This window comes from Denticeps clupeoides, chromosome 1 (genome assembly GCF_900700375.1).
Source record: "Denticeps clupeoides chromosome 1, fDenClu1.1, whole genome shotgun sequence".
Lineage (NCBI taxonomy): Eukaryota > Metazoa > Chordata > Actinopteri > Clupeiformes > Denticipitidae > Denticeps > Denticeps clupeoides.
The window spans coordinates 16338235-16364732 of NC_041707.1; the positions used below are offsets into that span (position 1 = coordinate 16338235).

General features: G+C 42.6%; 1 protein-coding gene across 5 annotated transcripts in view; it reads left to right on the forward strand.

The window, feature by feature from the left end:
* adgrv1 (adhesion G protein-coupled receptor V1) overlaps nt 1–26498 on the forward strand; it is a 103997-nt gene that overhangs the window by 708 nt on the left and 76791 nt on the right. For 4 of the 5 annotated variants that reach the window (XM_028978653.1, XM_028978572.1, XM_028978722.1 and 1 more), the window contains exons 1-19: nt 10494–10679; nt 12440–12589; nt 14448–14543; nt 15668–15772; nt 15869–15982; nt 16788–17353; nt 17435–17705; nt 18434–18763; nt 19941–20117; nt 20649–20872; nt 22932–23058; nt 23291–23476; nt 23804–23984; nt 24108–24271; nt 24355–24478; nt 24611–24871; nt 24968–25094; nt 25183–25400; nt 25492–26238. In XM_028978653.1, coding sequence (XP_028834486.1) covers nt 10494–10679; nt 12440–12589; nt 14448–14543; nt 15668–15772; nt 15869–15982; nt 16788–17353; nt 17435–17705; nt 18434–18763; nt 19941–20117; nt 20649–20872; nt 22932–23058; nt 23291–23476; nt 23804–23984; nt 24108–24271; nt 24355–24478; nt 24611–24871; nt 24968–25094; nt 25183–25400; nt 25492–26238 — 4354 coding nt within the window. Of the gene's footprint in view, nt 1–10491; nt 10680–12439; nt 12590–14447; nt 14544–15667; nt 15773–15868; nt 15983–16787; nt 17354–17434; nt 17706–18433; nt 18764–19940; nt 20118–20648; nt 20873–22931; nt 23059–23290; nt 23477–23803; nt 23985–24107; nt 24272–24354; nt 24479–24610; nt 24872–24967; nt 25095–25182; nt 25401–25491; nt 26239–26498 lie in introns of those variants that run through there. The other variant, XM_028978482.1, reaches the window with a different exon arrangement.

Consider the following 26498-nt stretch of genomic DNA (forward strand, 5'->3'; position numbering starts at 1 on the left):
CGCCGTGGCCCCGCGCGGGTTTTATGGGGCTCCGAGCGCGGGCACCCCAGCACCCAGTCACCCCGCGTGGGTTTTATGGGGCTCTGTGCGCGGGCACCCCGTCACCCCGCGCGGGTTTTATGGGGCTCCGAGAGCGGGCACGCAACAATGTGTGTGTGTGTGTGTGTGTGTGTATATATAAACATGGCTATGGGATGTTCAGGGGAACCTGTTGCGGAGTTTTAACACGTTCCCGCCACGACAGGGCTGATGACAAGAATAATATCCTGGTGGGTGGTGGCCGTCACCCCGTTCGCCCCGGAGGTCCGTGCCGGGCCGATCCCGGTGGATTCCGCGTCTCCCCGGGCTGATCCACCGGGGCCGCCGGCTTTTGTGACGCTGTAACCGGCCGCGGCGGACAAAGGAAGGGGGGGGGGGGCTGATTGATGTCGGGGGGCTTTAGCTGCTTAGCGGGCCGCACAAGCACAAGCCGGTGAAGGCGCAGCAGCAGGTGCCGAGGAAGCAACAGGCGCGAAGTGTGTGTTGGGGGGTATACTGTCCGCACACACACACACACACACACACACCGGACCACACAAAGATCATCTCCATAAAGGCCGATTGGCTTAGCTCAGTTATTTGCAAGTGAATTTGTGCAATTAAATGCAGTCTCTGTAGTTTTTTTTTTTTTTTTTACATTTTATTCACTACAGTGAATGATTGTTGTCGGTGCCTCAGCTTCATTCATCCTTGTCACTTAAGCCTTGGCACAAGTGTTATATTCTCTCTTGTTCAATCAGACAAATACGGTCTGATTTTGACAAAACTGCTATATGTTCATATGTGGCACAGTGATGTGTGTGTGTGTGTGTGTGTGTGTGTGTGTGTGTGGGAAAGTAAATGAAACACAAGGGCCGATTCTAGGGGAGATTAGTTCCAGCCTGGCTTATGTATCCACACCTTTACAGCGAGGGTAGCGGGGTTCCAGCCTCCAGCTTGCTTTCCCACAATACTGGGGCCTCAACCCAAACAAAGTAGCCACGCATGTAGTGGCACAGTGTGGCCGAGGCGGAATCCAGCTGGACCGGAAAAGCCAGGGGAAGGTGGGGTGGCGCCGCGAAGCTGGTCCTTCTCGGGCGAGGCATCCTTAAAAGCTCTTAGGGCCGGTTTGCATGAGACGATGGCGAGGTTTAAGCCGCTCGAGATCAATAAGGTCTGCGACAGATCCCGTGATGTCACGTCGGAGTAAGTCAGTCCTGGGACAGTCGACCTGTTGCGTTGTGGGACTCCATGTGACCCGAACGGAGACTCTCACCGCGCTGGTTGGAGTATCAGGTTTTACTGGTGGTTTGTCCGGAGCTGTGGGGGAGCCCCGGGTGTTCAGTGATGCCCAGCGGTTGTGGAGGAGGCATTCCCATGGGCCATGACCTATCTTGAACCCTCCGTACACTCTTTGGGGCCTTTACACACAGCATTGGCCACAATGGCAACAACAGACAAACGGTGTACAAAAATACAACAGTCTTTCTTTCTTTATTTCTTAGTTGCACTCTCAAATTAGCTATATTCCATGTGAAGGAACATGCAGCTATAATCAGCTTCCCTGAGGAGCTGAACTTGAACTTTGACCTCTGTTTGTTTAAAACACCAGAGTGGATTAATACCGAAACAGCGGAACCAGAGCGACCAGTGATCCCCATTTCAAAAAAATCAAGTAAGCATCCATGGGGAGAAATGGGCAACTATTTAGTTAAAAAAAGGTTAAAGTTGTTTTTTTGCCTGTGTAGGAGTTTTAGGCAGTTTGTGGTTGTGCTGGACATGGCCTTCATAATGCCCTTATGCCTAAGGAAAGTCTCTGTTCTTTAATGGAGCTTTCATTCCAGATCTCATTTGACTTCTTCAACCCTTCTGTAGAGATGGGTGAGAAGGGGGTGAGTAGTTGGTCCTCGGTAGCATGGGGCATCTCAGAAATGCTGTCGTTTTTTTTTTTTTTTTAAACACTTGCCAAAGCGGGTTCCACCCCACTGTGTTTCGTCATGCAGGGGGAATTTGAGGAGGGGGGGTGATGTGGTCATATATGGCTGGTCAGCAGTGCCTGTATTGATCCATTGTCTTAATTATTTTCCGAGAGAGTGAATGAGTCTGAAAGGAAGCCCCAGACCAAGTCAGAATTTTCCTCCTGAATTGGTGTGAATTGCACAGTGAATGTAATCTAAAAAAATGATTGCAAGGTAATGTCTACTTACGTGTCTACTGGATTTTATGGTAAGTCGACTCAATCTTATGCTAATAGTTAATTTATCAATTTTGATTTATTTTAGCTATTTATTTTTATTTTATTATCCATTTACCTAATTGACTTGCACACTTTGTATATTTAGGGTTACATTACAAATAAAACTCTTTATAAATGTATCTGTTCATTCATCGAGTGAATTCGTCCTCCATTCATATTTTTAAAAAGAAACATTTTTTGTTACATTTCTTAATCAGCAAAACCATGAAGTCTAGATTTCTACTTTTTTGAGCAAGCGGTGTGCGTTCCATTATCAACGCTTTTTCTGTGTGTTCTCTGTGGTTTGGAGGGGCTTCTGATCAGAGGTTTGTCCCCATCCACAGTCCGGCCATCTGTCCCCCAGCCCTGGCAAAAGCAGGCGCCTGAAGAGGCTGGGACAGGAATTTCCCACATCTCTGCGGCTCTTACAAAGGCCTGGGGGCTATCTGCTGTTTGAATGGGGTTTTGAGTCGTGTTTGGTGGGAGGGAGGTTTCTGCATAAAAAAAGAGAGGGAGAGAAAAGAAAGGAGCTGAGTTAAAAAAAAAAAACAAAAAAACAATGTTTCTAGAGAGAAAGAAACAAAGAAAGAAAGAACAAGCACAACTGCAGCCTTGCTGTTGGCGAACAGTAATTTCCCCCATCTTACCCTTCCCCTTCATCTCCGGTGCTTCACATATTTCTCAGCATTCTAAGACTGCCATTGTTAATTATCTAGAAAAATGGAAAAGGTTTGACTAGGGTTCAATTGCCAAAGCGAACCAAAGTGAAATGATTTCAAACAAGACGATCTTCGTCGGTGCTAGTACTGTGCCTTGATGACTGTTGGAACCTCCCACTAGCTGAATGATGTGGATGAGGGGCATATATGTTTAGGATGTGGTTATGCCGAGGTGCAGAGGTGTGGAGTGGTGATGTCATATGGGTACGTTAGTGCCTTCAGACTCAGATTTGTCATGCTCGGGGGCTTTAGCAAATATATTAGCTTGCTCTAAATGAATGTTCTCTAGAGGAGCTCAGACGGACCTTTACATATAAGATAAAAAAATTGTTGTGTTTAAGCGAGCACGTCGGATGCCTTTGGCAGGACTTGAAAGATTGGGACAACCGGCCTTTGGATAATACCCTTTCTCTCCGTCTCTCTTTCTTTTAAAAAGTCCTTTCCAGAGCACACACTTGATTGGCACTGAGTTCACTCAAGGGGTTGTTCTCAGCGAAACAGTGGGATGGTGTTGTGATGCTGCTGTTCCTGCTCTGTGGGAGACTTGGGTTCTGTTTTCTTCATATGGAATGGCATCTGTTCCCACTCAAACCTCTCCACACGCTTGTTCTTTCTTTTTAACTAGAAGGTTAATTTTATGTTCCCTGAAACACCCCTTCAAAAACCTGAATCTAATTCTGGGTGTTGCTCAAATTTGTGTCTAGGCAAAGGAAAGCTGTAGGATATGGTAATTATTTTGGATTTAATGATGTGTGTTTTAGCTGCGCTTGCTTATTAAATTTCTTAATTTCTCTAGCCTTGAGTTGTGGGACACATTGGCCAACCTAAAAATACTGCAGGAGCCTGAAGAGAAACAACATGAATTGCAATTATGGGCTTCTGAGCTTGCCATATATGGTAGCCCAAAATTTTCCCAGAGTCCGATGAATGAGTCTGGCTTCCGAGGAATCAGAGGGTTTACTATGTCCCATACTGCATGGAGATGGGTGTGGTTTTTTGAATGAAATGGATTGCAGTATTCCTTTCCTTAATTGCTTCTCATTATTAATTGGCTTATGCAAGCAAGAAAATGGGATGTAGATGTAAATGGGTTACACACTCGCCTATGAACCAGAAGTCCCGGGTTCAAATCCCACTTACAACCATTGTGTCCCTGAGCAAGACACTTAACCCTAAGTTGCTCCAGGATGACTGTCCCTCTAACTACTGATTGTAAGTCGCTATGGATAAGGGCGTCTGAAAAATGCTGTGAATGTAAATGTATTGCTTTGATGTAAAGAGCCATTTGTTTAATGCACAATGCCTCACAATGTGATTATCAAATATAATAGCATCAAATATAATTGTTAAAGTCCCATGAAGCTTAACTGCTGACTCAACACTTTTGCAGAACATATTTTTAAAATTAAATGTATTAAAATCCCAATTGACTTGTTTTTGTTTTACCGAAATGTTTTATAATAGCAAGAATTAACTTGAGACTACATGCCTGCTGTCATATTTTAGTGTAGTACAATTTAGTCTTCAGCCTTGTGTCTGGGGGGAAAAAAAAATCTGATCTGATCAAATGCTGTGATAGTATGGTGTATTGAACACATACTGTACTTCAGATGATCAGTGTGTTCAAGTTCAAGTGAGCGTGATTGTCATTTCAGCTACATACACATTAAACAGCACATTTCTCCGGAACCAGTCACATACTGACATGCACATAAGTGACAAAAATGTTGCAGCCATTATTTTCTTAAGAGGAGAACATGTTGACTGTAGCAGACAGCATACGTACAGACTGTTGCACACTCTTAACACTCTAAGACAGTCGCATGAGGGTCATCTGACCTTCTACTTTTAGCTTTTGCACGTACACTTCTTTGAACTTACACTTGTGTTGCAAATAGATGTTCTGATATGAATCATATTGTAAGTAATGACGGCTGTCTTTTGCCTATTGAATGGTACTGTGTGTGATATTGTGTTGCCTGATGACCTTAACTGACTTGTAATGTGACCATGAGGGAGAACTGGTGTCTGAGTTTTTGTCCAGCAGCTATGGGGCTGAAGCTTGTGATGTTTCTTTCCCTATGGTTACTGTGTGTGATGACCCTGGCAATGTGGTGATGCCGCCTGCCAAAATCAACCACACTCTCATACAGGTCCTCACACAGCCTGTAATTATGATGCCTGATGTGAGTGACGTCAGTAAAAAGGAGAGCTCTGCCATGAAGATCATGCCTCTTCTGTTTTATTCTGTTCTCCTGATGTGTGTGTGTGTGTGTGTGTTTAATGACGTCTGTGGTTGATTCACATTTGCTGCTCAATAAGGTGAAATGATAGGTGCTCAGTTCAGTTCTCAAGTCAATTCTAATAAATTCAACAACTAAATATCGGACTTTTATCTTTTCGAGAGGTACAATCAGCAAAATCATATAATTTTCTGGGGATACTTGGCTTCTCACAGGGAACTACTGTCCTTGCACCTCAACTTTTTGCTGCCATTTTACCCCAATTTTCCTGATTTTTAATGAATTTTCAGCAGTATTTTTACACAAAAAAACATGAATGAAATTTCCACTCAAAACCATGAGGTGTAAATTTACCCAGTGTAACAGGTTTGCTCATCATGAGTAAGCATGTAATAAAGCTAGTTATGGGCTCCATGCTCTAAGACAGTTTACTCTTACGTCTTCCTAATTGGAGGATCTACCTCGACCCTATCAGAAGTAACCCTAGAGGGCATCGGTGACCCAGTGTAACCCTTGTAACCAGATACTGTGACATTAGTGGGACACAAGTAGCAGGGATCCGGTGTAATTGCTGTCATCTCAGTTACGCAAAGTGTGTGTCACCACCATATGAGGCCCTGTCCAGTCACTGAGAAAGTGACGTGGCCAAAGCCTAAGACATGCATATACATGCGTGTTTATTTCATGCAGGAACAATTATAAAGCCTCCATGGACATGCAGCGTGCAGTCTGCACCTCAGCGTTTCAGCTGGGAAGCCATTTCTGACTGATGTCACAGTCGCTAAAGGGACAGAGTTCCCTGGCACCGGTGCACAGCTCTTTTAGGGAACAGCAGCTACGGATAAAGATCTCGGTGAGCTGCTTTACTGGAAACAGGAGCAGCTACTTTGGGCTGAGAGCCAATCAGAGTACAGAGCCCTGAGCACCTAATCTGGAGTACAGGGGAAGGGAGAAACCCAACAGACAGTTATTTTGTCAGGAAGGACCACTCAAAGCATAGGAAACACAATCAATTTGAATGTGTTTTGCAATGCAGATTCGTTGACCAGTTTACAGTCTTCATTTTATTATTCATTATACATTATACACTTACTATACTATAATTCATTTTGCACATTTCATTATCAGGCCTTCGGTGGGTTTTGAAATCAATTGAATGGCAACAATCCATCCGTCTAAAGGGATTATTCCTCTCTGAGTATGCTGGAGCTCATCCACTCAGTGTTTTGTCTTTCCTCAGTCGAGCGCACTGAATCTCCATGCAGACAGCCGCTGGTACAGGAGTAGTTTTAACTTCAGGATCTTGGCAGCCTTCTTTTCCCGGGCTTTTGGATCATTGTGCCAGCATATCCACCCTCAGTGGGTGCATGAAGGAGTAGAGGTTCAATCCCAGTGGTGTCCCTTCTATGTATTTCTGGGGTTTGTTGTGTGGAACTGGAGTAGACAGCGCATCTGTGGTCTTCATGCTGCTCTTCTCTCCTGACTGACGGATTCAGCTTCCCCCAGTAGTGCCTCGCCCTGTGGTTGGTCATCACTACAGTAGCAGAAGGGGTGATGCAGAGAGCTCAAACTGGGTTAGGCATTATTTTGGCACTGGAATATATAGATTTTACTCTGAGATGGACCACTGCCCTGTCCAGCGGTTGTGCCCAAAGATTGCTGGGAAACACTCCAGCTTCCCAATGACCTTCATAACAAGGGTTTTGAAAATGAAGGAATGAATAAATAGATTTATATTATTGTGTGTCCATTGTCAGTACCATGCATGCTGCTGTTCTCTGAGCAAATTAGAGGAATGAAAGCACTGGAATGAAACTCATGAAGTCAGAAGGCTGTACATGAGATGAGGAAAACAGCTGTAAGTCTAACACGTCATTCTGACCACTCAGTACACTCAGTAATGTGTTTGTTGGTCAATATACCCCTCTTTTCCATAAATGTATCGGATAGAAGGATGTCATGGAATAAAACAGTTAGATGCATCCTAATTGCAGTAATCAAAAAGCATTATGTCTGTTTGCTTTTTACTGGGGGGACCCAACTGCTAATGGCCTCTGGTTTATCCATGTTTATCCTGATGGCTATCTTCTCCAGATCTGCACAAAAAGCCGAAGCGGAAGGTCTGGCTTTGTGTGGTATTACAAAATTCTTGAGGTTCTGAATCCAATTAAGAAGGAAGGACCTGCTGCTGGATTATTCCACAAAGTGCAAGGCTGTGTGGGGAAACAGAGGGACACACACACTCATGGTAACAGATGAGAGTGGCCTGCACAGATCCATTGAATTCGGTGTATCAAGAAAAATATCCTAATTAAACTTAGAAGACATTGTTATTTATAGAGTTTTCTAGACTAATCAAGGTAAGGAAGTGGACCTGTAGTCGGAAGGTTGCTGGTTGCCAAGGTGCTATTGATGTGCCACTGAACAATGTACCATCTAGTGTTGTTTTCGTCAGAGAGGAATTTATGACAAAATATCTTCGTGAACTTGTGATGAAGATGATAGTGTACATGCTGATCATAACTATAATGAAATATATCATGGAATATTGTTGACTAATAATAACAAGACAAAATATGGTGTCCAACACTAAAATGCCTCCTCATTTTCAGTGATGAGACAAGACATTATTTCCTCTTGTTTAATGGTGTTATTATATTGTGGTTTCTGTTTCCCATTCAGAGGCACAGTATGAAACACGTGCTTCTTCTCTGGGTTCTTACCAGCCAACCACAAAATGGCAGCAATGTATCTGGGTAAAATGCGACACAACCACTATTGAAAAGGCATCCTGGAATTCTTTGCCCTATTCTGCAGCTTATAACAAAATCTTCAGAACAATTTGTTGACCCCATCCATAGGTGCTTCAAGCATCACTTCAAGCACAGAATAAGTCATCACCTGTTTTAATGTTATAACAAATTCACAACAAAGTCATGGAAAATGGAAAAAAAAATGACAGCTTGGCTCTAAAACTAAAATTAAAACAGGCCGCAAAAAACAACTATGGTACTGTCTACCACACACTGATCCCTGGGCAACTTTAATGGCTGCCCACTGCTCTGCAAGGTGATGGGTTAAATGCAGAGGGCACATTTCATTGCACCATATGCAGTGCTGCAGTGTTTCAATGACAATGACAATCACTTCACTTTCACTATTGTCTAATTTCATAAGAGGGGCAAATATTTTGGCTTCAACTGTATTTTAAGGGAGATGACGGAGTCTCCAACCTCCCTCTGTAATCTCTCGGTCTGCTCGCTTAGAGGCCCCTAATCACAAACACATACTGTCCAATTCTGACTAAACTCAGAGCTGGGTTCACAATCCAGACCGTCATACTGGCTAATGAACCTCAGCTGCTAAATTCAGACTGTTTCTAAAACTGAATATTGTACCAGCGGTGGAACCAATGAAAACATGGATATTTTGTGGCAAAAAAACAACAACAACAAGGGGACATGGTGACCTAATCTTGGAACTGGTGCTGTTTTCAGCATTATAATTTAAAAAGAATATCAAACACGAAGGAAAAATATCACCTCATTCAAGCAAAATGTAGCTGGCCAAGAGATGCCCACAAGTGTACATAGCCACACCCACTTTTCATTTTGTTTGTTTTGTTGGCCATGACTACAGCCTGTGGGCTGGCTGTAGTCAGGGTAATGCTTTAAGGGGGAGGTGTGGTCATCTGCCATCCTGGCCAATCTCATCACAAATGAATTTCAGACAGACAGAAACCATACTCCAAAGTATGTTTTTTTTTTGACCTACTAACTTTTTGCATAAGACTTGGGCACATGACCGCTCCTCACACTGAAGTGGACTTGAGTGGCTGTGTGAATGGTGCCCATAAAAACCCTCTGTCTGGACTCACTGTCGGAAAGCTACAGTACATCTGCCTGTTTCAGAAGAGAGCAGTTTGCATTAGCAGTTTACATCCTATATACTTTCATGGCTGTCCACTGCTCACTAAGGGTGAAGATGTTAAATGCAGAGGGCACATTTCGTTGAGTGCACCATGTGCCTTGCTATGCTGTGCGTCACAATGCATCATAAGCACATTGTAAGTCCCTCTGGATAAGGGTGTCTGCCAAAATGGCTCAAATGTAAATGTAATGATGTTTTCCATTCTTGTGGGCCAGTGGTGTTATGAGTTTAGGTGCAGATGATTATCATACTAACTTTAGTGGTGTTTAGTGGGCAGTGATGGCCTAGCGGTTAAGGAAGAGACCCCTGTTCAAATCCCAAAGCGCCAATGTGCCACTGAGCAAAGCCTCCTCCCTACACACTGCTCCCCAGGCGCCTGTCATTGCTGCCCAATGCAGAGGACACATTTCGTTGTGTCACCGTGTGCTGTGCTGTAGTGTATCGCAATCACTTCACTTCAACTTTAGTAATTATCACAGCAACACAATGCACAGTTATTTCTTATATTTTAAACCAAAAATCTTACACATTGAACATGTAACTGTACATATTTTATACAACATGCTTTTAATAAAGTGGCTTGGGAGTTTATTGACAACATTGAAATACACTTTTTGTTTTGAAAGTGAAATGTGAAAGTGCTCGCAGGACTGCCACCTCTCACGCAATGAGTGTGCGACACACGCATCTGACTGGCCAAACACGGTATATTTTATAAGAGCAGACTAATTAAGCTTTCTGTATTCGTTGATTGTCGAGGCCGCGCACAAGACCTGAAATGTTGACTGTCCATACGGCTGCTGTGGGCATGGCTTTACTGACAGTTCCCGATGGGGGTGAGACAGAGAGAGAGAGAGATCCAGATCTGTGAATGAGGGAACATCGGCGTGTCCCAATATGACATAACCAGCAGATAAATGCACAGCAGGAGCAGGTCCTGCTGCATTTTAAATAACCATCAATCGCACAAAACCTATAACAATAACTTTTCCAACTTTTTTTGACATATTGTTCTAACACTGTTCTAGTGTAGTTTCATGATTCAGCACATATATGCTTACTGTTTGTTCATTTGTTTGCTGTTTACATAAATTTATTCTGTTCTGTGGTGTGGTGTGAAAATGTCAAACGGATAATCTCGTCATTTTTGACAACTTAATGCAGTTTTTCTAAACATCAATCAAGGAGGACGGTATGCTATAGGCAGTCATGTATAGTAAGATGCATAGTTTGGGGATTTGGGATTTGAACCAGCAAACCTTTCAGTTATGGAACCGCATCCTTACCTGCTAGGCCACCACTGCCCCATTTCCATAAGCAATTAATGTTTGTGTGTATTTTACAGGAATGCTAGCTCTGCCCACTCTCACCGGGTTCATTCTGGTGTTTCTGGTCCCGGATGCTGTGACGGAGTCAGCTGAGTTGAGGTTTCTGGGTCAGACAGATTTTGTGGTGGAGGAGAGAAGCAGCAGTGTCATCCGACTGCTGGTGGAGAGGATTGGAGATCCAGTCAACGTCACTGCACTGGTTCTGGTAAGACTAGAACATTTTCATATATCCTCAGCACAATAAGGTATTCTTTATCTGGTCTTGTTGTTGTACCATACCTCTGTTACAGCAGTCAAAAATTTCCACACCATAGAGACAGCTGTGCTAGTTCCATTTTGAGACTTGCTCAAGGGACACAGGATTTTGATTGCACTTCAGCATTAATCAGCATGACATAGGCACCCTACTGACAGCAGGAATTGATGAAACAATGAGTGGTTTTAATTAAACATTCAGTTGTTCATAGCAAAGCTTAACCAGAAAAACACCCTTGTGCTCCCTGATGAAAATAAAATAGCTGTCAGATTTAACAGGTTAATGTATGTTGCCACACTGGTCATCCCAATAGAGACCAGCCTAAACCAGAAAATTTGACCAGCTTCGGGGTTTCGGTGCTGGTTATGCTGACCATACCAGCTAAATTTAGCTAAAAACCAATGGCAGCAGATACCAACAGTTGTATTTAGCATGATTTCATCAGATGTATTGTGTATATCTCATTGACCGAAAGACAGTCTCCACACTCACATGCCACTCTTTGGATGAGGCACAATGTTCTTAGCTGTTATACAGTTAACAGCCACATACTAGCCTATCAACATTTAGAGCATTTGTTCGGCACATTCCAAAAAGAAAATGTGTAAATGAATTATTTATTTGACTGAATATCTTTAATCAGATTTTTGTTAGTCACTTATGAAGAATAGGTATAATTAAACTTTTTTTAACTATAGCAAAATACATGACAAAGTTGGATGGGGCAGAGGAGGTGGCAACAGCCAAGAGTGCTCCTCCCCTAACCGATGTTGGGCAGCGATGGCCTAGGAAAGTAAGGAAAGTGCCACCGAGGTGCCACTGAGAAAAAGCACCGTCCCCACACACTGCTCCCAGGGTGCCCACTGCTCACAAAGTTGATGGGTTAAATGCAGAGGACTCATTTTGTTGTGTGCACCATGTGATGTGCTTGCCTGTAAAAGAGTATAAAACGCAGCACTCAGGCAGAAGCTGAGTGATGTTCCTCTCTTCCAGAGCCCCTGTGTTTTCCAAATTTCACCCCTCCGTCTAAGTGAAGTGTCTTTGAGGAAACAGCTGGAGGCATCCTTGCACACACACATCTGTGGCCAGCTGTAGCGCTGCTAAGGGTGCTAAAGATGCTAAAAACTGTCAGTGATGTGGGGCATCTGGACACCATTAGCACAGATCTCACTCTACCAACACCAACACAGGGCTGTCATTGGTGTCACTCTTCCAGCAGTTTCTTGTGCGCTGCTTTTTATGCTGTGGGTGTTGGTGGGTGACATGAAAGCTGGTGGTTTAAATGGCTTCCACAAGAAAACACACGTCTGGCACCCAGGAGGGAAGCTGGGAGTTCCTCTGCCCAGAAACATGTATTTAAAACAGTCAGAAACAGTGGGTTCCTGTTCTTGTGGAAGCTCTTTAATGTCTATTTTTGTAATTGTGCTTTACGGGTACCATCAGGGGGTTTGCTAAGAAAACCAATGGGAGAAAATAAATAAATCTTTGCACTACAATTACACTGTCCACATGATAGAAACCTTAATGCCCATGAATTTAAAAAGCCACAATATTTATGAGAGTGTTTTTGGTGATATAGTTCTAATTATGTGTGTATGGTGCTGTGTGAAGGGAAGCCAAATGGTCAATTTTAATGTGTGTGAAATGTTAATTGAAATGTAAATGTAATGGCTGTATTTGTTTATCTCTTTTTGTGGATAATTTTATAGCTGGAAGGAGAAGATACTTCAGATTTTGAAGCCAGCAGTGCTGCAGCCTTTCTTCTTTCTTCAGAGAGCAGAAAGACCATCTTCATTGCTGTGAAAGATGATGACCTACCTGAAGCTGATGAGACATTTGTATTCAACCTCAAACTGCAGGTAATAATAAGTGTTTTTGCGTAAGATCTGTCATTACATTTGCACGCCTGTGATTCTGTGTATTTGAGAGAGAAGCTGATCAGAAATGCTGATTTGGACTATCTGCATGTTCTACTATCTGCACCTCTTGTGCTGGTGTCTCAGTTCCTGAGGCAAAAGTAAATATTGCAGGTTTGTGATGTGTTATTTTCCCCAGATAGATTTGTTTCAGATTATCAGTTGCTTTTTTTTTTGTGGGTCACAGCAACTAATTGTACTGAATTTTCTAGGGGGAGGGCATACAATGGTTTTGAAAAAAAAAGAACCCACACGTTGACACAACGTTTTCAAATCATGATCACATTCTTCTCTCTCCTACATCTTCAGGGATTCTGGTGTGAAAATGATATAGAGGAATCCAGTATCCACAAACCATAATGATAAGCAATGTAGACACTGGACAGAATGCTGAGTTTGTGTTTTTTTCAACATATTAGTTGATGTTGGATCAGCTGTTGTAGAGACACATGAATTTGAGTGTAATTAAAGACCACGCCCAAGCCTTCCCCATTCAGTCACTAATAAAGGCCTAATTACACTCTGCCTGCATGAATAGTCAACGTCATCCCTTTCCCCCGTCTCTTCTTTGGGCTCTATGGGGTGCCGTTGGGGGGTGGGGGTAGGGGGGGTTGGGTAGCAAGCTACTTAGCACCACAGAAAGCCCCCCCCCATGTAATGGCGGAAAGTGTGCCTTGTGCTGAGTGTTGTGAGTCACCTTTTGTGGGATGAAAACCGTTGTGACAGCCACTGTTCCGCACAACAAGTACAGGTCAGATTACACACAGCAGATTACTCTGCAAATCCATGCAATAGCGTGTGGTTTAGGAATAACAAGAAAACAATGACACACAGGTAGTGAATGAATAAGATGGCAGTGTCTGTCCGAATTATGCTAATAGGCTATTATATATGATATTGTGTGTTCTGATTCAGGGAAGGGATGCATGATTATGGCATTAATCTCCCATTTAATGAATACATTAAATACAATTAAATGCTGTACAGTTTGTTTATCTTTGTATTTAGAAAAAAAAATATTTGTAGTATTCTTACATTTTCTTACCAATTCATTTTCTTACACATATTTTTATATCTTATATTCTTCCCAATGAATGAATGAGAGCTGGTTTATTTTTCCATAATTCCCAAAGATTAGGAGCGCCTCCAACACCGTGCTCCATCATCCTGTCAGCCTCGCTTGTCAGAGTTGTGATGAATGACGTTTTGTGTTAAGACAGAAAGCGAACACATAACAGTTGTCTCTCAGAATTTGACAGATGGATGTCTAGATTACATCCTGCAACATATCTGTTATACAATAATACAGGAAAATAATTTTTTTTAAACTGATTAATCAATTAGCTTTAAACATTTGTTTTGTGTGTGCATATTCCTTTCTGAATGGGAATGTTTGTGTTCTGTGATCTCGTGATCTGCAAGTATGTAGATTGTGTGTGTTTGTGTGTGTGTGTATGTGTGTGTGTTGTGTCTCTATAGGTGCAGTTACAGGGCTGAAAGAGAGCTCTGTTACAACTGTGCAAAAGGCGCTCTGAATAGAGGTTTACATGCAGGGGTCTCAGAGAGGGGTCTAATCTCTTATTCCTCTTGTCATTCATCTCTCTCTTTCTCACTCACTCTCTGTCCCTCTTTTTCTTGAATACTTGGATTTTTTCACTGTAAAACATAAAATACAACTAAAAAATTATATCTATTTAGTATATATATGTTTGCTGTGCTGATTTAAAGTCAGATATTGTTGAGCTCTGATGTTAAATGTATTTGTTTTTCTCTAATGTAATGGATAATCTGGTCTTTCCAGAGTTCATCCAATGGTGTGAAACTTGGGACCCCCAACAAGGCCACCATCACCATTCTGTCAAATGACAATGCCTTTGGAATCATCTCTTTTAATTCGGTAAGACAATTTTGCAAAACTTGAAATTGTATTTTTTACATTTTCTAGGTTCTTTTACTAAGTGTGTTTATAATTTATTATTATAATTTGTGTTATTGAATTATTTCTTCCAAGGTATAAACACATTATGTCTGGTCCTGACAGCATGATCAGACAGCATTATAGTTGCATTATAGTTGATCATGCAATGTGCCAGAAGACTTCCAGCTGTGGTTTTTCTTGATTCTAACTGTTAATACCAAGGTTTCATCTAAGAGCTTCTCATTCATAGTCCAGTTTTACCAGCAGCCATTTATCATTTTTAATTTACCTTAAGTCAGAGTAAAAAAATAGTTTGAGAACATGGCAGTTTAGTTTGATCTGGGAGATGGTAGACTCTTGTTAATTGTTTTATGGTTTGTGTTAATGATTGGAGTGTTTTGAGAGGGATGGTGCAACACTGGGGGGTGCAGTCCTGAGAATGAGGAGGTCAGATACTTGGACAGGCTGCACACAAACACGAACCCCAGGATGACTGCTGTTGCTAGGGACACGGGGAGGAAAACAACACAGGAGCACTTTGCTCAATGGATTAACTTGTCAATGGAATTTTCAGTGTTGCTGCGGAAACCATTCCTCACGCCTATCATTGGATCTCACCCACCCACTTGCTCTACTCTCTCTTACTCATATGTGACATACACTCGTACAGTCATCTTCAGGTTAATACAGTTACACACACACATCATTACATTATTTGTCATTAATTTAAATATTTTTACTTGGATTTACTGGATTTTCTCCCTGAATGTGATAAAGCAGAAGGCATTATCTGTCATGGTACCTTGTTAAATAAAAAAAAAAGAAAAAAAAAAAGAAGTGATTGTCATTGTGATACACAGCAGCACAGCACAGGGTGCACACAGTGAAATGTGTCCTCTGCCTTTAACCCATCACCTTGGTGAGCAGTGGGCAGCCATGACAGGCAGTGTGTGGGGATGGTGCTTTTCTCAGTGACACCTCAGTGGCACCTTGGCGGATCAGGATTCGAACCGGCAACCTTCTGAGTAGGCTAGGCCACCACTGCCCTTTTTGATATGTTATTTCACGCGCGACCTCCAACCTTGCCTTCCTGTTACCCTCAGTCCTCTTTCATTACTGTGGAGGAACCGAAGAGCAGGAATCAGTATGTTCCTCTCACCCTCATCCGTGAACGTGGAACTTATGGGACTGTCACAGTCAACTTTGAGGTTGGAGAAACAGTAACACTAAATTTTTTATGTAACATTATTTTACTTTTATGTGATTTATTTTTCATGACTTGTGATACATTTTTATACTTGCAGATCACAGGTGGTCCAAATCCTGCCATTGAAGACCTAAGCCCAGATAAGGGCAACATAACAATACCTCCAGGACGGGCTGTTGTGGTCTTCAGCATCTTGATACGGGATGATAAGGCAAGGCACACACTTATCTAATCTTGGATATTGTAACCTTCACAGTCTGCAGTCATGTGTCTGATGAGAGACAGTTATCAGAATCAGTCTCTTTGGCATGTTGGGGTTGTAGTCTGAATCCCAGTGCTCCCCTCTGATTGTGTCTGCATTCCATTGGTGGGAAAAGAATGTTTGTGTAACCTTGCTGCTGTCTCAGAAGTGGCTCCAACTTTCAATGGAGACCATAAAGAACGACTGGGGAAATAATGTATCTTACACCTCCTAGACAAGCACTTAGAATTCCATTAAAGAAAAACAGTTTATTTCAATTTGACAGTCCACAGTTCCCAGACACACAGTATAATGCCAATTTCACAGGTTGTGAATCTAGAATTTAGTCGTAGAATATGCAGTCCCTACATAGGCACGACTTATCTTTAATCATCTCTTCAGTTCCAAAGAGATTCCTGAAAATTTTATTACAGAACATTTTTGGATTAATAAGGTGTGGGTCTTCTTGTGCTTAGGTAAATGTTAGGCCCTCTCTTAACTGGACAGCACTTTGCTGAGTTTCTGCTATACAGTAAAGCAAGACTATAAACGTATTAATGTTTGTAAAATTCTGTAAAAATATTCATTTAATTTGCTCAGGACATGAACATATTTCCCTTCAATATAGTGTGCTTGCTGTGGTTTAGGATGAATCTAAGTTTAATTTGTTAGGTAATATTTTAATTGTATCCCATCATCAGTGGCCTTAGTCCTTAAACGTCTGTAGTGTACAGCTCAGAATTGGCCTCTGAGACTTGTGTGAAACTCTTGGCAGATCCCAGAGGATGATGAGATCTTCACCGTGCAGCTGACAGGCGCAGCGGGTGGCGCACTCCTCAACCCTAACCGCAGCAGTGTCCAAATTCAAATTTCCCGCAACGATGCACCAATTCGCTTCACTCAACCCTCCCTTGTGGTGCCTGAGTCTGCTGGCATCATATCCATCACAGTCACCCGCGGCCGCACAGAGGATGACCAGCCCATTGGTTCTGAGAAGGGTGAAGTTTCTGTGGGCTACAGCATCATCAGTGATGGCTCAGCGAGCGCGGCTACACCCGGGGTAGATTTCATAGACCTTCAGGTGGAGAGGGTGGTGGTCTTTCAATCCGGGGTCCACACTGCCCAGCTGCATTTCAACATCACTGATGACAAAGTGCCTGAGATCGCAGAGTCCTTCCAGCTGGTTCTGCTGGAGGAGACCCTGTTGGGTGATGCTGTGCTGTTGACCCCCAGCTCTGCACACATCACTATTGAGCCCAACGACAAACCCTACGGGGTGCTGTCAATCAGTAGCTCACTCTTTAGCCAGACAGTCGTCATCAACGAGGATCTGACTGTGAGGTAGGTTTGAGGTGGGAAGATACAGCCATATGGTCTTTTAGAATCCCTTTCTTCTTCCTTATTATTCAGTTTTTTTCTCAGCTTTGAAGACATCACTATTGTGAGAAATGGAGGTACCCATGGTAACGTGTCCATAAACTGGACCATCACACGGAACTCGAGTGACACCTCACCAGTCACAGATGACTTGAGTCCGGCCCGAGGGACGTTGCGGTTTGCTGCTGGCCAGATGCTTGCTGCCTTGTCTCTGAACATCACACAGGATGACTTCCCGGAGGAGTCTGAGGCTTTCCTCCTACGTCTGCTGCCTGGGTCAGTGCAGGGTGGAGCAGAGATGGATGAGCCTACAGAGGTGAGTCTGTCTTGCTGTGTCTTGAGTGTGAGATGATTGACTGCACACACATTGACCTACTAGCTCTATACACCTTTGCCCTATTGCATGGAGGTCCACCACATTCCCATGGGGAGAGGACACTAGTAGCCTTCACACAGGGTAAACACTAGAAGTTCCTTTAGATAGGCACATCTCTACATGGCAGCAAAGGAGGATAGTGTGGTCCTGTTGAGCACATCAGCTTTTATAACAATGTGCTGGGCAAAATGTTTTTTAAATGCTGATCAGTTAATGGCTGAAATGTGGCAAAGAACGGGTTTGGATCCATCTGGAGAGTGTTCAGTCACAGCGGGAGGATGTGGTTGGATGCTGCCGTGTGTTGCAGTGGCAGTAGGGCTTATTCAGCATGTTTCACACACGCTCTCACACTTTGGTGTTCCTGTTTATGTGGTAAAGTCTCTCCAGGGGTTCTCAGTGTGATTGTGCGTATGTGTGTGTGCAGATTTATTGTGTTTTGGCTGTAGGGTTAATTTATGTAGTGTGAGTTTAAGTGTGTGAAGTGTGTATTGCTAGGAAGTGACTCAGCACCCTCAACTCCCTTGGTTAACGAGAAGAGCTGCATCCAGCACATGTGTGTGTGAAGCAGCTTAAAATACATACTCATACAAAGAAGTAGATGGTTCTTAGTGGGGTGTGACTTTAAGTATTAATTTATAGACTGATTTCCCTTTCTCTCCCTTCTGCAGATGATATTCTACGTTCAGGACAGTGATGATGTGTACGGGCGATTCCGCTTCCATCCCCTTGAGGAGCAGCGCATCCAGAGTCTGCCTAGTGCCCGCTTCCTGTCCTTCAGCTTCCTGCGGGAGGGCGGTACTGTCGGCACCACTCAGCTGATTCTCACCGCACTCTACATTCCAGCAGGCCCAGTAGACCCCATGCGAGTTCGAGACGGGGTGCTGAATGGCAGCTCTGTCAACAGCCTGATGTTCTACCCGGGGCAGCGACAGGCACGGCTCGTCCTGCCAATTCGCAATGATGCCTTCCTACAGAATGGTGCCCACTTTCTTGTTCAGGTGCAAAAAAATTGCTATTTCTATGAATGATTCCTTCAACAGGCAGGATGAGGCTGAAGTTCAACATCAACGCGAACACACCACAAATGTTAAAATGACCTTTCGGTGGCAAAATAACTATGGCTCAACATATTTTAGCACTTGTGTGTGCGCGCTGCTGGTGACGATTAAAAACTGAGTCTGAAGCTGTCTCCTGTTGATGTGGTTACCACGACAACACTAGCATTCAGTCTTTCTTGTGAGCCATCTGGATATAAATGTATGCATGTGCATGTTCTTCCTTTGTTTGGCATTAGTTCATATTATGCATATAAATGTGGATGTGTAGTACATGTACATTAATCAATGTCAGTTTAAAAACAAAGGGTGCTCTGATTGCCGCTGTCTTTAAGATGATTTACGTGAATCAATTTACGTGACAGTTTCTGTGTGTAGGACCTTAAGGCCTGGTCACATTTGTCACATTTTTGGACAGGCTGACACTTTCATTTTTCTGGTAAACTAATGGGCCTGGAGCAATCAAACAAATCCCTACCTAGCATCAGAAATTTGGAAAGGGTTTATTAATATGAGGTTAGTGTTGCTGATTACACAGACAGTCACATACATATGTATTATGCCTATGATTAAATGAAACTGAAATATGCTAATGCTAACTCAAATTTGTGTAGCTGAAACGGGACTGTTTTGTGTTTTCCATTCTTTGGCGTTTGGGTTCCAGGTGATTTTCAGGGACATGGGGCCCCAAACACGATTGCCTTTTCACAGATGGCTACTCTCATTAGTTGCTGATGAACGTGTCCCAATTTGCATGTGTGAGTGGTGTGGATGGAAAGGTTTGGCTCATAGCCCTGGGATCCGGGAGGAGAAGACAAACAAACAGCTTAAAAACAAACACACACAGAAAGAATGTTCCTTTTCACACTCATTGCCTGCAGAGCCATTAAGGAGCACATGGACATGCACAAACTAGTCTGATTGGCAGTCTGAAGTGATTTGTTAAGTGAAAAGTGGGTCTATTGGTGCCATTAGGAAGAAAAAAAACAATGAAATCGGCAGATACTGAGCATCCAGAGGGGTTGTTAGCATTGCACACACATATTTTACATAATAAGTATAATCTGTGCAGTGTTTTTTTTTCCTGTTTACTTAATGAAAACTGCTTTGCCTTTCTCAGTTGAACAGTGTGCAACTGGTCAACATTAGCCCTCCTGTGCCATCAGTCAGCCCTCGCTTTGGCGGAGTCACTAACCTCACCCTCACCATCACCCCAGACATCGCGAATGGGGAGATTGGCTTCACCAGCAACCAGACCCTAGTGCTACTGGAACCGGAGAACACCAATTACAGCACGGTAAACTCCCATTATCTCATGGTGCTGATCCAGGAATCAGATATCGTATCTGCAGCCATTATAAGCTTAAAAGGGGGGTTATGTTGGGTCAGTGATGGCCTTGTGGGTGAGGAAATGGACCCATAATCAGAAGGTTGCTGGTTCAAATCCAAAAGCTACTGAGGTGCCACTGAGCAAAGCATAGTCCCTGGGTGCCTTTCATGGCTGCCCACTGCTCACCACTGCTCACCAAGGGTTAAATGCAGAGGACACATTTTATTGTGTCACCATGTGCTGTGCTATGTTTCACAGTGACATCCATTTGACTTTTACTTCACATTTAATTTTGGGTTCACCAACTTTACTACAACCACTACATGTGTAAAACTAAGACAATTCAAAACAGAACCTTGATTTTCAGTTTAAGTACTTTATGTGCTGTGTGCCATCCGCTAATATTAATACATATTTCAGTAGTTCAAATCCATAGTGAATTTTCCAAGGCATAGTATGGCATGTGACATTCATGTGTTCATGTGTTCTTGCTCGCAGGTGACCCTTCCTTTGCGGCGCGATGGGACTGATGGTCAAGCTGTGGTGTTTTGGAGCCTACGCCCCACTGGAGAAAACAGGATGGATGTGACCTCTGAGGACCTTTCACCCTTCAATGGCTCAATCACCTTCCTGTCTGGACAGAGCGAAGCGGCAATTAACATCACCATCATGGCAGACAATGTCCCAGAAATTAATGAAACGCTTCTGCTCACCCTAGACAGGTACTGCGACCTGTGCTCTGACTTGCTGTTATTTGTGAAAAAAATGTGTGCCTTTTAATAAGAGGAAGATTGCGATAAGATAACTGCGATAATCATGAAGGATGAATTCAGTGACAGAAGTGTTCTTGGCCTCCCTCTTGTAACCTCCTGTTTTTAATGGGGGTGCTCTTTCTCTCCATAACATTGCTATGCACAGGGTAGAGACAGCGCGGTTTGTTGTGTTCTTTGGGTAAGTGTACGGTACTGAGACTTTGGGCTTTTGTGTCCTTTTTGTTTCAAAAATTATGCTAGAAGTCTCCAATTTTGGATGTTTCTGGGGACATTTCATTGAACATTGTTTCTGAAAAACCTGCAAAATAAAAAGTATTGCATATAGCAGTGAGTATGTGGGGTGTAAGTGAAGTATGTATATAGTATATAGTGTAAACCAGCAGACCTTACTAGGACTGCACCAAGTAATTTTTGAGTAATCTTCTCCAGCAATTGTGTACACACACACATGCACACACTCTCACATATATGTATATAAAATCAGGGTAAAAATGATTGATGAATGATTTTTCTAAATGATCAGTCTATAGTTTCAATGGTATTTGAACAGTGAGAGACAGAACATAAAGTAATGAAATAAGTATTTGGTTCATGTAGGTGGTAGTAGCCTAGTGGGTAAGACACTCGCCTGTGAACCAGAAGACTCGGGTTCAAATCCCACTTACTACCATTGTGTCCCTGAGCAAGACACTTAACCTTAAGTTGCTCCAGGGAGACTGTCCCTGTAAATACTGATTGTAAGTCGCTCTGGATAAGGGCGTCTGATAAATGCTGTAAAAAAAAAAACGTTCTGTTTTGAAATGTGTTTTGACCTTTGTTGGCAATCACAGAGACATTTCTTGCAGTTGGCCACAAGGTTTGCACATATCTCAGGAGGGATTTTATCCCACTCCTCTTTGCAGATCTTCAAGTCATTAATGTTTTGTGGCTGATGTTTGGCAGCTCTATAGGACAGTTATTTTATGTTTCTTCCACTTGTGTATAATTGCACCAGCTGTTGTCACCTTCTCACCCAGCTGCTTGTCAATGAACTTGTAGCCCATTCCAGCCTTGTGTCCACAATCTTGTCCCTGACATCCTCGGAAAGCTCTGTGGTCTTGGTGCAGAGTTTGTAATCTGGATAGATTGATTGCTTCTATGGTCAAGTGTCTTTTATACATTTAAGGAGTTGAGAAGCTTACCAGTATAAAATACAACTGGGAGCCAGAAATCTTTCTGATTGATAAAGGATATAAAATACTTATTTCATTAAGGTAAATGCTAATTTGTTTCTAACAAATTTTATACAGTTTTGTATCATTGTTCTATAAACCTACCATTGAAACTATAGACTGATAATTTTTTTGTTCATGGGCAAACTTGTCAGGTATCAAACACGAAATGTGTGCGTGTGCATATATGTGTGTTTAAGATTAGTTTTTTTGATTCTTAAAACAAATGTTTCTGTGCATGTAGCATGTTCTCTGTGTGCCGACTTCACACACATTTGATATTTTAATCTACTAGCGGGTAAGGAAGCGGAACCGAGATTGGAAGGTTGCGGGTTCAAATCTCAAACCACCAAGGTATCACTTAGGTGTCACTGAGCAAAGTACCATCCCCACCCTGACTGCCCACTGCTCACTAAAGTGATGGTACAGCATATGGTGCAAACAACGAAATGTGTCTTCTGATTTTTACCCAGGGAGCAGTGTGTGGGGGCGGTGCTTTGCACAGTGGCACCTCAGGGGCACCTAGGTGGACCAGGATGCGAACCAGCATCCTTTTGATTATGGGGCTGCTTCCTTAACCGCTAGACCACCACTGCCCCATTACGGATGCTGCAGACTCATTTCATGTGTGCACTGTGTGCTGCGCATCATAATTACAATCAATTCACTTTCACTTTTTTAAAATTCACACAGGCAAAGATATGTAAAAATATGTATGTATATTAGCTGAATAAAATGGAAACATTTATTTTTATAGCTGCTGCATTGTGGGTAAAACACAGTCTTTTTTTGCACAGGACAAATGTAGAGAACCAGGTTCTGAAGCCTGGCTTTACCACCCGTGAGATTGTCATCATGGAGAATGATGACCCCGGGGGAGTGTTTGAGTTTTCTCCTTTTTCCAGAGGACCATATTTTGTCAATGTGAGTAAACGACTGTTCTAGTTTTTTTTTAAATAATGAGATTTAAATATGACATTTGTACTTTGACCTCAGAACAAAAGGCAGATGTCACAATCAGTTGTTGTATAATCCTACCCTTGATAGAGGTCTTTAATCAAATGACACTTTAACACCAAGGCTTTGGCTAATATCCTGGCCTTTGCCGACCTTTTTGTAACCTTATAATGATGCGGTATGACCCTTTGGCCTGTAGGAGGGGGAGGCTGTGGAGCTGCGCGTGGTCCGGGCACGAGGCCAGCTCCTGAGCCAGCTGATTCGTTACAGAGTCATGCCTTTAGGGAATGAGGAGTTCTACGGCGCCACGGGTGTCCTGGAGTTTAAACCGGGGGAGAGGGAAGTGGTGGTGGCCCTCGTGGCAAGACCTGATTACATCCCAGAGGTGAGGCACAGATCAGTTACATGTTATTTACTTGGGGTTTGTAATTAATTGGAATTGACTTTGAAAAGTGAGTCAAATATGTGGATTTCTTATGGCAAACCAATCAATACAGACTACAGTTAAACCAAACTTACTCTTACGCCCTTACTGAGATATGAAAAGTGAACTAATCAGAAGCAACATATAGCAGGGAATCCATCAGGCCAGGATAAAAAAGGAAGAGTCAAATAAAAAGGACATCAAATAAAAAAAAATACTCAGACATAAACCCAGTGAAGCAGTGGTTCCAAACAGTGTCAAAACATTAATGAAGGTTTTTGTCTTCAGTTGGATGAAACATTCTTGGTGGTCCTCAGCAGCTACAGCACCCCTGCTAGTCGTCTTGGAGATGCCAGGCAGGTGAATATTACTATACGTCAGAATGAAGACCCATTCGGGGTCATAGAGTTCATCCGCCCAGGACTGGAGTTCTCCATCAATGAGAGCAAAGCCATGGACCTGCATTCAGGTCAGCAGGATGAACAAAATTCTTTCAGGCATAGAGTTGTCCATTCTTTCTCCAAATAATAACGTTTTACTAAATATGTCATAGTAGGCTAAATCTATTAACGTGGTAATGTATCATTTCTAGCCTCCTACCCCATAGTGAGAAACAGGGGTACTTTTGGGGAGGTGTCAGTTGCATGGGTCCTGCAGCCGCACAAATCTGGGGATGTTAGACCGGTCCAGGGCAATGTGGTCTTCACGGAGGGGGAGTATTTGAAAAACCTCACCCTTTTTTCTGAGCCAGATGAGGTAAGGCACCATCAAATTATATTACAGATTTCAGGCAGGTACAGCTAGTTGTGTTACAGTATCAAATGCATGTTTCTTACAAGATCCCTGAAGATATGGAGAACTTCACCATCACACTACTGAACACAACAGGTGGTGCTAGACTTGGGATTTTTCTGAATGCAAGTCTACAGATAACGAAAAATGATGATCCAATCTACTTTGCTGGTATGTAGATCACACACACACACATACACACAAACACACACACACACACATACATGTTAGTATATTAGTTTCAGATGCTTACAAATTTCAGCTAACCAAAAAGATTTGTTGTCTCTTGTTATTGTTCCACAGAACCTGTCTTAGTCAGGGTCAAAGAGGGTGGCATTGCCAACTTTACTGTTTTGCGTGCGGGGCCAGCAGATTTTGTTACTACTGTGAAGTACCGCTTTGCCTACGGCAGCACGTTGCCTGGTGATTTTTTGCTTCTGAGCAATGAATCTATTTTGACGTTTGATGTTTTTGTTTGGATGAGAAATATCTCAGTCATGGCAGCAGATGATAATATTCCAGAAACAGATGAGACTTTCTACATCATTCTGTTTAACGCCACAGGTGTGTGACTCCCTCTCTCTATTTCATGCACTCAATTCTACTCATTTCTACTCAGTTCTTTTGTGAGGATTGAAAATTTTTTATTTTTGTTGACAGGAGATGCAGTAGTCTATGGCAAGGACACAGCCTCCGTGGTTATTGAAGCTAATGATGATGCCAATGGGATCTTCTCTCTAGATCCTATGGAGAAGGCTGTAGAAGAGGGCAAATCAAACTATTTCTAGTAAGGCTTTTCAAAACTAATTCTTAAAGGACCGTTCCACTGTATTTGCTATTTCTAAATTGTAAAATTTGAATGCATTTTTCCCCAGTGTTATTCGAGACAGGGGTCACTTTGGCAATGTCACTATTTTTTGGCAACTTTTTGCCAACAACACACCACTTGAATCAGGGCAGGAATTTACCAACACCACTGGTTATATAACTTTCTTAAGTGGCGAAGCTACTAAACCCATTGTTTTGGAGGCCATATCCGACAGACTCCCAGAGTTCATTGAGTTTTATGTTCTCATGCTCATGAATGTGTCAGGTAAAGGTTTTAAACATTATTATTGATACCATTAGACTAGTTTTATTGTTGAAAATAATTCCAGATCTTTCTCCATTTATTCAATTTGTAGGTGGTTATCCTGGGGAAGGTGGTCAACTGGCTAAGGGAAATCTCAGTGCTTCTGTGATCATCCCCTTCAATGATGACCCATTTGGAGTGTTTGCCATTGCTAGAGAGAATCTTGATCAAGAGGTGGCAGAAGACACGCTGTCTGAGGATGACATGTCTGATGTTACTTCCTTTACCATTGTTAGGCAGCAGGGCACCTTTGGCAATGTCCGTGTAGCTTGGGAGATCTTGTCTTCATCATTCCCATTGGGCTTGCCATGCATGGAGGACTTGATTCTCATGGCCACTTTTCCACCAGCCGTTGAGGTCCAACCTCATTCCAGGAGGCACCACTCAGGCACAGATGCCTTGCTCTTCTCAGGACTTTCTGGAGCCTATGGAACCATAGACACCAGCAGCCAACCAGCCAAAGAGCTTCCTAGTTTGGCTAACTTTACTTTATCAGCCTGGCTGATGCCAAGACCTAATGTGGATGGCTTTATTGTTTCTAAAGGCAGCAGTAATGGAAGCCTGCATTATGGAATTAAACTCCAGACCAGTGATTCCAATGTGAGCGTGTTGTTTTACTACACAGCCACAGGATTCAACAGCACTCAAGTGGTGAGGTCCACTGCTAACAAATTTGTGGAGGAAGGTGTCTGGATCCATGTGATTCTCACTGTGAATGATGGAATTATTGAGTTTTTCTTGGATGGCAACCCCATGGCAGGAGGTCCAAAAAGTCTGAAAGCAGAAGCCATAAAAAATGGTATGTTTCATTTGTAATATATTTTATCCCATCCAGGAGCAATTTATTTAGTTGTGTATCAGACACCAGAATTTACAATGTTCTATAAACAGTTTGTACTGAACTCAGAACCATCTTATCTGATATCTGATCAACAATAATTGAATGGAGTACATATAATTTAACTATTAAGATTATAAAGTGCAGTAAATGCAAAAAATACCAAATATGTTTTAAACTCTTTGATGTGCACCATTAGCTTGTTACTTTTTTACCAGCTG